The sequence below is a fragment of the Lepisosteus oculatus genome, chromosome 29, assembly GCF_040954835.1.
Source record: "Lepisosteus oculatus isolate fLepOcu1 chromosome 29, fLepOcu1.hap2, whole genome shotgun sequence".
Taxonomy (NCBI): Eukaryota; Metazoa; Chordata; class Actinopteri; order Semionotiformes; family Lepisosteidae; genus Lepisosteus; species Lepisosteus oculatus.
The window spans coordinates 1,339,434-1,351,069 of record NC_090724.1 but is presented as its reverse complement, the minus strand read 5'-3'; the positions used below and the strand labels follow the sequence as shown (position 1 = coordinate 1,351,069).

Sequence of the window (11,636 nt, the reverse complement as noted above, 5' to 3'; positions counted from 1 at the left end):
TGGGAAGATGTGGTCTGGTTGCTGGTAGAACAAACTGTCTCCATTTAAATACAAATAGATTCACCAAAGAAGTGAAAAATAAGAGTTCAAAAGAATATTACTAGTACTGACAGAGGCACATGAGCTGTAGACTGTGACTAGATTTACAACTGGGACTAAAGGTTTTTTGTAAATTTGAAATAATGGTAAGGATTATTTTGGTAAAATATGACAAACTGCAACACCAAGGATGCTTTTCCTCCATGTGAAATAGGATTTTAAAATAAAATATAAAATAACAAAGTGTAAAATTAACACTTCTAAAGCCGTACTTCATTAACACACCTTCCCTATGTGGATTCCCCCTCCTGGCTCGTGAGTTTGCACCAGACATCCACAACTCTGAAGAAGTGTTTTCTGTTTATTCTAAATTCACACTTAACTTCCCTGTTCTGCTACACTCCTTTAGGGGTGATCAGTGGCGTACTGCAGGGATCTGTCTTAGGACCATGTTTTTCTTAATTTATATCAATCTGTTGTAGACTAAGTGTCAAACTCACTTCCTGTAGGTGCCTGGTGTCTTGTTTCTTTCCAACCTGAGCTGTCAATTAAACAAACTCATTATTTTCTTAGAAATATATGGTGCATTTCTTAAGGGTTTTTACAGTTAATAACTCCACACTATTGCTTCATTAATAGCATAGCTACCAATAAGACACTGTGGAGCCAACTTAGAAAGATTACAGTCATGCAAATGATGACAGCCGCTGTGTAAGTGAGAGCTCAGATAAAATGAAAATCACTAGGTCTGTGCACGTTCTCCCTGTGTTTGCAGGTGTTCCCTGCCTTGTGTCCATTGCTTGGTGAGACAGGCTCTGGCTTCCTGCAGCCCTGTATTGGATAATGTGGGTAGGAAATGGATGAACGGACTAGTGAACTTTGCATAAAATGACTTAATAGGGGGAAATTAAAAAGGTTCACCCAGGACAGGGGAAACCCTGCCTCTTTAGTATTTGCCATGCAAATTTAACATAGATAAGTGGATAAGATAAGATAAACAAACTCCAAATTTCTATATTAATAGTTTAGGCAGGAGGAGGGAACCAGAGGTTGAAGAAGAAGAAAATGGGTCTTTTTGTTATATTATGTGTTTTAGACAATATGAAGCAGAAAGGTAAACCACATCGACAGTGATTCAAAGTGCAACAGAAGACAGAGGAAATTACGGCCATGGGCTCATTAAACTGACAGCGGGGGACAGGGGCGGGTTTCTCAAGAATCACTAGTCCCGTTAAGATTTTTCGTTCAGTTCAAATTGAATTCTACAGCTTTGGCAAGGTTATTACACCACTGGAAGCACTTTTTGTAAATATTATTACATTAATTTTTGTTCCAATCTTACAAAAATAAATAGGGTAGGCTGTGGTTCAAACCTGTATAAAGCCTGACTTCTGAATGTCACCACCGTGGAACATACAAGAGAGATGTTCATTAGCAAATCTTAAAAGCTACCACACACGCAATCGTTGTACAGCTGTCAAAATGTAATATGTGCGTTTCGCAGGATCACTTTAATTTGGTGGTGACGAATTATCCTGGTAGGCTTTCGTTACAACACGGTGTTTTGTCACTGTGGAGTATTGCTTGCAGAGTGGAACTACATTTAACACACCGAGTACATTCAGGAACGATTTCAGGCTGTCAAGGGGGGGTCTATTTTTGACGACGCACAGGAGGGTGAACGACAGATTGATTGACAGCAATCCCACAAATCGAGACGCGAGGAATTCGTGCGCTGTCCAATGGTGATCGACCAGAGGGAGGGGCTTACAGATCAGGTGCGCAGAAGGCGGAAGGTTCGCTGAAGTGGAAAGGTGAGTTGTGTATCAAGTCGTTAGAAAATATCTAAATGTTAACGTTGATTATTTTTCTATATAAATAAGACAGTGATAACCAACATCAAGTTAAGTAAATTGCAATTCTGATTTAAAGCTCACGGATTACATTTCTGTCATACAATGAATGCAAGTGAGCTTTTCTGCAGTTGCTATTTGCTTTTTTCTTAAGATTACAATATGAATAACTGTAGCAGCGTGTATAAATATCATAGTAGGTATCAGTATTAGTAGCAGTGTATATGTGGTCATGTATGCGTCCTCATTCTACCAGTTAATCGCGTTGAAGTTTTTAGTTTTTCTGTTTGGTCACAGGTATGTTCATGGTTGTAATGACATCGTACAAACGTGCAGGTAATTTACAGATTGGAAGATGAAATAAGACGGTTTTAATTAAATGCCGCCAGCAATGCTGGATCCTAATTTGAAACGTTTCTAAGTCTGAGAAAATGCGTAGCGATCAGTTTTCGCAGCCGGGAAGCGAAGTCCGCTGAGCGATAAAAATGACGGTGACGGACGAGAGGCTCTGAAAGCTTGTCAAACCCTGAGCGATGATTTCGCATATCGGGATTGTATCGTGAAAGGGGATTAACTTTAAAATGCTGGTCTGTGAATTACTGTGTACTGCAAGTGTGGTACAACATTATGGAACACGAAAGCACTAGCAGGCGGTATTTAACGATTCTTCATGTCAAAGCAAGTCTGACCTGTTTGCAAGAGAGTAGTAGCTAGTTGGAGCTGAAGCTGTATGTCAGCTTTAGTGACTGACACTAATAACTATAACAACAGACATCTCGTCAAAATAAAAACAAAAACACGAAATGTGTGGCGACGTGATGTTTTTTTGATGATGCTCTTGGGGATCTTTCCATCCGCGTTTGGAAAGTTTTCTGCAGATCCAATAATACCCATTAAACACGCTGCATCTGGTGACCTCAGTTACTGATTAAGGACACCAAAGGTCTTAAAATGAGTGGTCTCTACTCTTCACATTGCCGACACTTCACTACGGACACAGCTCGAAAGGGGAACAGGGAGTGCAGATCGTATCTGTAACTCGGTAAAATTGACATAAAGTAGCGTCCAGAGAGTTCTCGGACACCGCACAAACTGCCTTCGCAGACGTGTGCTGCATAATGGTATATGTACCACTGCTGATAATGGTAGTCATTATGCTTTTTTCTCTGCTTCTTGCATACCTGTATTTTGTAAAAAAAAATAGAAATGAAGATTTTAGAGCAGGTAGCCCATTAAGGTTCTTTATGTACTGTATTCCGATCTATTTCTTTTTGTGTTCCCAGGTTGGGTAGTTATGCTCCCTGCTGTCCCAGAGAGGAGAGCTGGCCTTGTTCTCTCCTCTGATCCCATGTCTGAGAGGCTGGGCAGCTGTATCCCCAGCGCCTGATCTTTCACCCAGCACCTGTCCGTCCGAGTGCCCCCCCCCCTCTCACCATGGACATCGTGGTGGCCAAGGTGCTGTGCCTGCTTGGGGTCTTCCTGCTCATGATGGGTGGCGCCCTGATCCCTGTGAGGGTCATGCAGGCAGACTACGAGAAAGCTCAGCGCTCCAGGAAGGTCCTGGCGCTCTGCAACTCTTTCGGAGGAGGCGTCTTCCTGGCCACCTGCTTCAATGCTTTGCTTCCTGCCGTGCGGGGGAAGGTAAGGCTGGAGTCATGGCTGCCTGGTGCAGGAGGAACTTTTCTGTCGCCTCTCAGGTGCCGTTGATACCGAGCCGCGCTCTGGACTGGACTGGACTGGACTGGACTGGCACCAACGTTCTGCTCTGGACTGGACTGGACTGGACTGGCACCAACGTTCTGCTCTGGGCTGCTTTGCTTTTAAGTGCAAAGCTGGGGGTGTTTAAGATGTGAATTTGCTGGATCAGTAAAAAAGGATCACATCTAATTAAGTGGTTTTCTCTTTTTGCAAAGTAGAAAACGTAAAAATGTTGCTATTAGTAACAATAACAATTAAGCAATTATTTTCTGCATTATTGCTAATCTGATGGTTTTTAATGTCTGCTTGAAATAGAGACTTAAATGTTTAAATAAATAGAAACTAAATTGTGCTCCAGAACCATGAAGACTTACTTAAATGTCAGTGTTCTGGGAGAACTGAAGAATGGCATTTAATGCAGTCACCTGCAACGTATTGGTACCCTTGATAAAGATGAGCAGAAAGGACTGTATACAAATAAACAAGACAGGTAGTGAGCTATATTTAATGAACAAAAATATGGCAATTGCTCAGAGAAAAAGTTTTTTTCTTAACAAATAATATTATTTCTCAAAAAGATAGGGGTCAAAAAAAGATTCTTATAAATAAAATGAAACAAAATTAAATCTGCATTTACATTCTACTTTTAATGTTAATCTCAGTCTTAAGGAAAATACTTTTTGGCTTCCTGTTTCACTGGGGTGTAAAAATGAGGTAACACATGTAAGATCCATCACCATTGGGAAAGGCAAAGAACTCATACAGGAAAAAAGACAAACGGATGTCGACCTTCATAAATCAGTGAATGGGTAGAAAAAAGCCCTAAAAATCCCAGTTACCACTATGAGGGCATTAAGAACTTTTAAACCACTGGAACAGTGGTACACAAGCCTGGTAGAAGACACAAGTACAGTATATGTGTTGCCCCCACATATAGTAGGCCTCAGAAGCAGAATTACAGAACTTATTTGCATCTTGGGGTCACAACGTCTCCTGTTTTACATTTAGACGCCGCCTTTATGCCAACAGCTATTTTGAAGGGCTGCAAATAAACTTTATTGAGAGCAACCAACAGACCTCTGCACCGGGTGTTTGCTAAATGTCACAGGCACTTGGAGAGGGACTGGATGCTGTGGTCGGATCAGACGGAAATAGAGCTCTTTGGTCACACGCACCAGTATTGGCTTTGGCCTCGAAAGAAAGATGTGTATGTTGGAAAGAGTTTATTTTTCAGGTGGCTATGGGAGCACATAAAACACTGAGCGGACAGAAGGAGTTAAATAGAAAAGCCATGTTGTCTCCCTCTTTGCTTTTACATTAGCTTAGTCAGAACTACTGAAGGTCTTCAAGACTTCTCAGCCCTGTCCATTTATTTAAAATTGCCTCACTGTCCTTCCCCAGGTGAATGAGGTCCTGAAGCTGGTGAGCATCCAGACAGATTACCCCTTGGCTGAGACCATGATGATGCTGGGCTTCTTCCTGACGGTGTTCGTTGAGCAGGCGGTGCTGACCTTTCGAAAGGAGAAACCCTCATTCATCGACCTGGAGACCTTCAACGCGGGGGGCTCGGAGGCAGGCAGTGACTCGGAGTACGACACGCCCTTCATCGCCCCTCCCCGCGGCGCCAACGGCAACCACCACCATCACCACGGGCACCTGAACCCGTCGGAGCTGGCACGCGCCGGGCCCCTGCGCCTCGCCAGCCTTGTTTTCGCCCTGTCCGCCCACTCTGTCTTTGAGGGCCTGGCTCTGGGGCTGCAGGAGGAAGGTCCGAAGCTAGCCAGCCTCTTCCTGGGTGTAGCCATCCACGAAGCCCTGGCAGCCATAGCTCTGGGAGTAAGCATGGCCAAGTCTTCCTTGCCCATGAGGGACGCAGCCAAACTGGCAGCCACGGTCAGCTTGATGATCCCGCTGGGCATCGGGGTGGGCATGGGCATCGAGACCGCTCAGAACCTGGCGGGCAGCATCGCCTCGGTGGCGCTGCAGGGGCTGGCTGCTGGCACCTTCCTCTTCGTCACTTTCTTCGAGATCCTGTCCCGTGAGCTGGAGGACAAGCACGACCGCCTGCTCAAGGTGCTCTTCCTCATCCTCGGCTACGCCGTCCTGGCGGGCCTCGTCTTTATCAAGTGGTAGGTCCAGAGACTGCGAGCTGTTGACACGGGCAGCTTCAGAGCTAATACAAGATCCTTCCTCAAACAGGGCTGTCAGTTCATCAGCATGATGTCGTGAGACCAAAGACAAACACAGTGGGACAGCATAGCCCCCACATCACAGATCTCCTCCCTCATGAACTTCTTGACATTTGCTGGTCAAAAATGACTGTCGTTTGGAGCCTTCGTCCTAAATTACAGAATCACCACAACTTCAGTTTCTCCTGTAGGGCTGCTCCACAGTACACTCACAGTATCAGCTGTTTCTGCTGGTGGTCTCTTTTTGTCGCTCTTGGTTCTCTCCACAGTTGTCTTCTTTATGTTTCTGGTAGATCCAGGGAGACAGTCTGGACGAAGGCCTTTCTACAGCTCAGGTGCTGCAGCTCAGACGCTTCCTTGAGGCTCAAGGGCTCCACTTAGTCCATTCTACTGCACCTGTCTAGTTGTCTACTGATTTAGTGACGCACACTAATTGGCAGACCTGACTAATTCAGGTTCTTCATAAAACTACATCAAACTTAAGCATTTTGGGTTTCTGAGTGTATGAATAACTTTTACAAGAAATAGTCCAGGTTATGAAAGTGTGAAGCCACCAATGAATTTGATTTTTAAACATGTACTGAACAATACTGCTACTGAGCACAAGAAGAGAGAATCCAACTGTTACTGTGAATCATGTCATGTGAATATACTTGTGAATATATACATGTGAATATACTTTGTTTTCCTTCATTTTGTTTTGGCAGCTGGGCCTATTTAGAACACGTCTTTTTATTAGGGACTACTCACTGCTGTCTGAAACCATCCTGATGCTCGTTTTGGCTTAGATCATTCGTGTCACCTTAGAGAATGTAATTATATTGAATAAATAAGAGATCAATAAGATTGCCTTAGGGCGACATACAGTGTGATTGAATTGTTTTGCAACATTTAGTTGAGCACAGGTGCTAACAGATTCTTACAGCAGCTACTTGTCATGGGCGATTGAGTTGAACTTGAAACTGGAGTACGAGGCAACTCCCTGCAGACGCTCAGAATGGTGATTTCTGAGCCTGCTGAAATTGTGCATTGTTTGTCTCATTTAAATGAAATTAATTCTCCTGAAAAAAAGCACACCTGGGGTGCAATATCTGACAGTGACTTACTGTATAGTAGTGCACTTCCCTTGATACCTTTCCAGACAATTTCTGACTTTATCTTCTCGACACAAGATTATTTCTTTACACTTTCATTTATCACCCAGTAAAAACATATTTTCGTTATTGATGGTTAAGGCTTTTGTGTGCAGCTCGACTCCCCTGCTGGGCTTTTAGTTAAAATTTAACACTTTGTATATACCTGTAAAGCAACATAGGTTCATTTTTAAGAAGGTGTTGATATTTCTTGTTGAAAATAATGAAGGTATTTTATGTATTTATATGATTTGCAATACACTGGGTGACAAAATATTCTAGGATACATCTTGCTGCTAGAAAGATGGGTATATATATTTGTACTGATATGTTGTTCTGTAACAATCTTGTGGTTTTGTTATGTGTTCCTTCTGTTATCTGTAATTTATTTTTATTCATTGTTTTTACTTGTTTTTATTTTCGGTTTGGTTTACAAAATAGATCATTACAATCTGAAGAGGGGACAGAGACTTCTCTCTTTTTGTTAAGCAAACGTCTTCCCAGGTCCCATCATGCCTTGCAGCATATAGGTTCAGGATGGGGTCTCCTTCATTGCCAATCGGCAACAGGTCAGCATGGCACTGCAGTTTAGTGTGCGGACAGCTCACACCCTCACCTGAGCACAGCATGGGTCACATTCTCAGAAAGGGACATGATAATAATAATAATTAATAATTGCTTACACTTATATAGCCCTTTTCTGGACACTCCACTCAAAGCGCTTTACAGGTAATGGGGTCTCCCCTCCACCACCACCAGTGTGCAGCCCCACCTGGATGATGTCTTGTGTCAGTCTTCTGCACTGTTTCACTCAAACTCCCTGCCCTTCTAGCTTCTCGCAGTTGATCCTGCACTGGTCTCTGGGAATCTGTCAACACTTTGAACTGATTACTATGGATCTCTGCCACATAGACCATATTGTCACCTTGAAGTCCCTGTGGAATCTCAGAGGTCCCCTAGTTTTCTGTGAGGCTGTTGCACAAGGTTTCGGACAGGCCTGCTGTATCAAACAGACTGGCTTTATCTGTTAAACATTCGATCGATTCATGAGAATCTCCAAGCATTACAGTATCAGAGCACAGATCTGGATATTGGTATTTAAACGGCAGAACTTCCTATCAATCCAAATCCCAATCAGGGATTTATTTTTGTGAAGGAATACAAGAATTATTTTGTTACTCAGTTAAAAAAAAATGGTTTTGCTAGAATTTGGCTCTGAATGGTGTAGGAAGGTCTACTGTTTCACTTGATAATGGTGGAAAAAGTACGTAACCACACTTTAGTTATTGATACTGTAATACTTGGACTGGCTTGAGGACTTTTTTATTATTTTAGCACAGATATTTTATTCATGTCCATGTCCCTGGTTGCAAAAATATTGTCTTAAGGTACTTTGGAATTTGAATTGATACTAGCAATAGACTTTGATGTCTTCTAAATCTGCTTTTCAGTGTTTCACCTCTTAAATCCAACTAGCCAAAAAAGATTGTAAAAAAGTTTAAGAACTACAGGTTAATATTTCTTTGTCTGAGTACAACAGATTATTTTTCACTTTTTCCAGATCATTCATTATTATAATCATTTCTACTGTTGTATGTGTGTATATTGTACTAAGTGTAACAAAGTGGTAGGGTTTAGTGTCTGTGCTGCTGAACGTGATTAAATGTGATTAAATGTTATTTATTGTTCTGGTGGTGAGAGCATTATAGTCAGAATGTTTTTTTTAAATGTTTCTAGCCGTGGAAAACTATTTTTAGAAGTGAGCTTGATGAAAAGAGAACATTGATATTAGTTGATGTTAACAATGTTATGAGTCTACATATCGGGAAGGTGTCTTTTAATTAAGTTTACTGTTTCCAGGGAACTGTAGTAAATGGCAGTTAATTTCCAAGAGTCACTGAAAATGGCAGGGAAAACATTCTAGTTAAAGTAAAATTCAAAAATATATATTAACAGAACAACTTCCAGCAACTGCCCACAGAACTAGGGAAATCTTTTCATTCTAAATTATATGTACAAAGAAGATAAGAGGAACAGCTGAAAGCAAGGAGTTCACTTGTTTAGCTGATCATTTTAAAATTGTTTCAGGCCTTTAGAAATGGTTGATTTAAAGCTTTTTTTTATGAAACCTTCTGGACTGGGGCTCTTCTCCAGTGACAGGGTTGCAGACCCCTGCTCTAGTGCTTGGGCTGTTTAAAAAATAAAACATCTGTGGTTTTCTGACTTCAGGTGACATGCTAATTCTTACAGGTGTGAGGTAAATAGATGTTACACATTATTAGGGCAGTGCAGTATTTATCAGTGTCTTCTATAACAGATGAGTGTCGCGCAGTCTTGGTCTTGAAATTGCCCTGTGTCTTCTGATTCTCATTCCAACTAAGATTGTAAGCAATCGAGCTTATTGAATCCTTATTTAAACCAAAATTCAAATGAATACAATGAGCAGAACTCTGTTTCAGTTTGGTTTATAAATTAGTGCACCACTCTAGCTTTCTGAACAACTCTTTATAATGAATTTCCGGCACGCAGACGCAGGTGGGAGTGACGCTGTCACACCTGCTCAGAGCTCTCTGTGCTGCAGGGGCCCGCTGGTTCAGTTCAACCGCGTCATTGAGACAAAAGATCTAAGTGAGAGTAAATCTGAAACTCAGGATCTGGCACAGGTTTTCTTCCAATTTCTGATTTCGTTTTGTTTATTAAGAATTGAAACAGTTGTTAAAAATACATACACCCCATATAAATCTAGAGCTTGACGAGGTCAGACAACTAAGCTCGGTTGAAATAAAATCAAGGAGAAACAGGAGATGCTCAGACTGGGCCACGTGGTGACAAGTAGTGTAGTCACTGCTGTTCTCATTACATGCACTCCTTGTCTTAAAACCTTAATCCCAGTGTTTCATTTTGTGCTCTTGTTTTGTCATAGGAGACTTGTTAGACGTCTTAAGTCTGCTTTAAATATGTCCTTTAGACAGAATTTCATAAATGCGGTTATTAACTGGTATACAGTAGGAAACTAAAAAAAAATAAAATACATTTTGATGCTTTTAAAGGCACCCTTGATACAAGTTAATCGGTTATGGATTGTTTGTGGTGTAGAAGTGTCAATTATGTGAAGTAAAATGGAGGACATGGGTGGAACAAAAAAACATTTCTACCTTCGAAGATGAGGGTTGACACCCTGCTGGGTGGGGCCATGGTCAAAACAAGCTCTCTCTTAGGTGATGGAAATGAATCCTCAGGGAATTATCAGAACCCCCGTTTCCTGTCTGCTTCAGGGCTGGATTTCAAAACGAATTTTTGCTTGGTGGTCACCCAGAATCATAGCTCTGAGGCTTTGCTATTTCAATACTGGGCTCTTCTATTCTACTGCCAGGCTTGGGCACAAGCCTGGTTAAGTTAATTAGCTCCGTTGTGTATTTAAGGAGCTGACTTTAGCAAAGAACTGTACTGGAATTGATCAGAAGTCTTGGAATATGAGGGTTTTTACTTTCCTAGGAACACCCAAAAATATTTTAAGACTATCCATTTGCTTTAGATTTGGACTCTGACTTAGTACTTTCAAGAGTAAAATATTTCGCACATTATGTGCCAAATAACTAATCAAATTTCTTTGCCCTTCATGTAATATGTAGGATGAATCAGGAGATTTAGTTTGAATTTATTTATTGGGTGATTGTAGCTGTGATCCGCTCTTCAACAGGCTCTCTAAAGCCTTTAAGATTACCTTTGGTGAAGATAATATTAGTTGGTTGAAGACAGACATCGATTGACCTGTCAGATCTTTTTTTTCGGGCAGATATATTGTTAAAGTGTTCACTGTATGTTCATGTATAAATGTAGATCAGAATATCAGTATCACTGCTACAAGATTTGTGGTGAATGATTGATAGGAAAGGATGTGATGTAATATATATATATTTCTGTAACTATTATTTTTTAATATAGAATAAAGAAAAAGTAACTTCATGCCTTGACAAGCTATTTTCTTCACTATGTGTGTGTTTATGTAAATATTGGAAGACTTCAAGAGATCCTGGTAAACAACATAGTCCAGCTCACTAGTAATCTTTATTTTTAATCTAATCTTTCATCTACAAACTCAGTTTAATGTTTGTGTTGATAATGGTCCCAGATGGACGGATAATGCAAATGTAGATTTAGTTTCAAATTCTGCTTTTTTCCCTGCTGAGCTACACCTCTGGGCAATTTTTTTTTGCATAGTCTTGAATGTTAAACGATTCACAATTGACATTGATGTCATCTTTCTGTGCCGTCGGTGAGAGAAACGTTGTTGTGGTTGTTGTAGCTGCTGATTTAGAGAGTCCTTTCGAAGACTAGATTCATAGGGAACTTATTTGGTTGTAGTAATGTCTTTGGTCTGAGGGTTTCGTCCAGCCGTCCCGTCACATAGCTGGGTGACCTGGAGGCATGGCTTCAATCTTCATGTGAAGAAGGATTCCAGAACAGTTTCTGGGGCCTTTCTGAAGCTACGGAATGTAAAAGCAAGACTTGTGAGTTCCTGTGAGCATCAGACTCCTGGCCATGTGGTCACAAAGGGCAATCCCCAAATCAGCTTAGCTGTCTCACTGCCAGCTTACCACAAGAATAGATACAGGGAGGGTTGTATTGTAACACAGCCTCAATCCTCTTACCTACAGCCAGAGATTTAGAATAAAACAAAGGCACAGTGAAAGGAGTAGTCACACATCCATGCACTACAGCCA

At 41.4% G+C, this 11,636-nt stretch overlaps 1 protein-coding gene across 1 annotated transcript; it reads left to right on the top strand.

Moving 5' to 3' along the window:
- The first annotated feature begins 1,757 nt into the window (after positions 1-1,757).
- On the top strand, positions 1,758-10,878 carry LOC102684757 (zinc transporter ZIP3). The gene is made up of 3 exons (XM_006639774.3): positions 1,758-1,853; positions 3,176-3,533; positions 4,992-10,878. The coding sequence occupies exons 2-3, from the start codon at positions 3,327-3,329 to the stop codon at positions 5,721-5,723; spliced, it is 939 nt and encodes a 312-aa protein (XP_006639837.1). The 5' UTR covers positions 1,758-1,853; positions 3,176-3,326; the 3' UTR covers positions 5,724-10,878.
- Positions 10,879-11,636: the final 758 nt, after the last annotated feature.

Coding starts and splice junctions, on each gene's coding strand:
- LOC102684757 (XM_006639774.3), top strand. CDS start 3,327: ATGGACATCGTGGTGGCCAAGGTGCTGTGCCTGCTTGGGGTCTTCCTG. Junction 3,534..4,991: donor TTCCTGCCGTGCGGGGGAAG/GTAAGGCTGGAG, acceptor GTCCTTCCCCAG/GTGAATGAGGTCCTGAAGCT.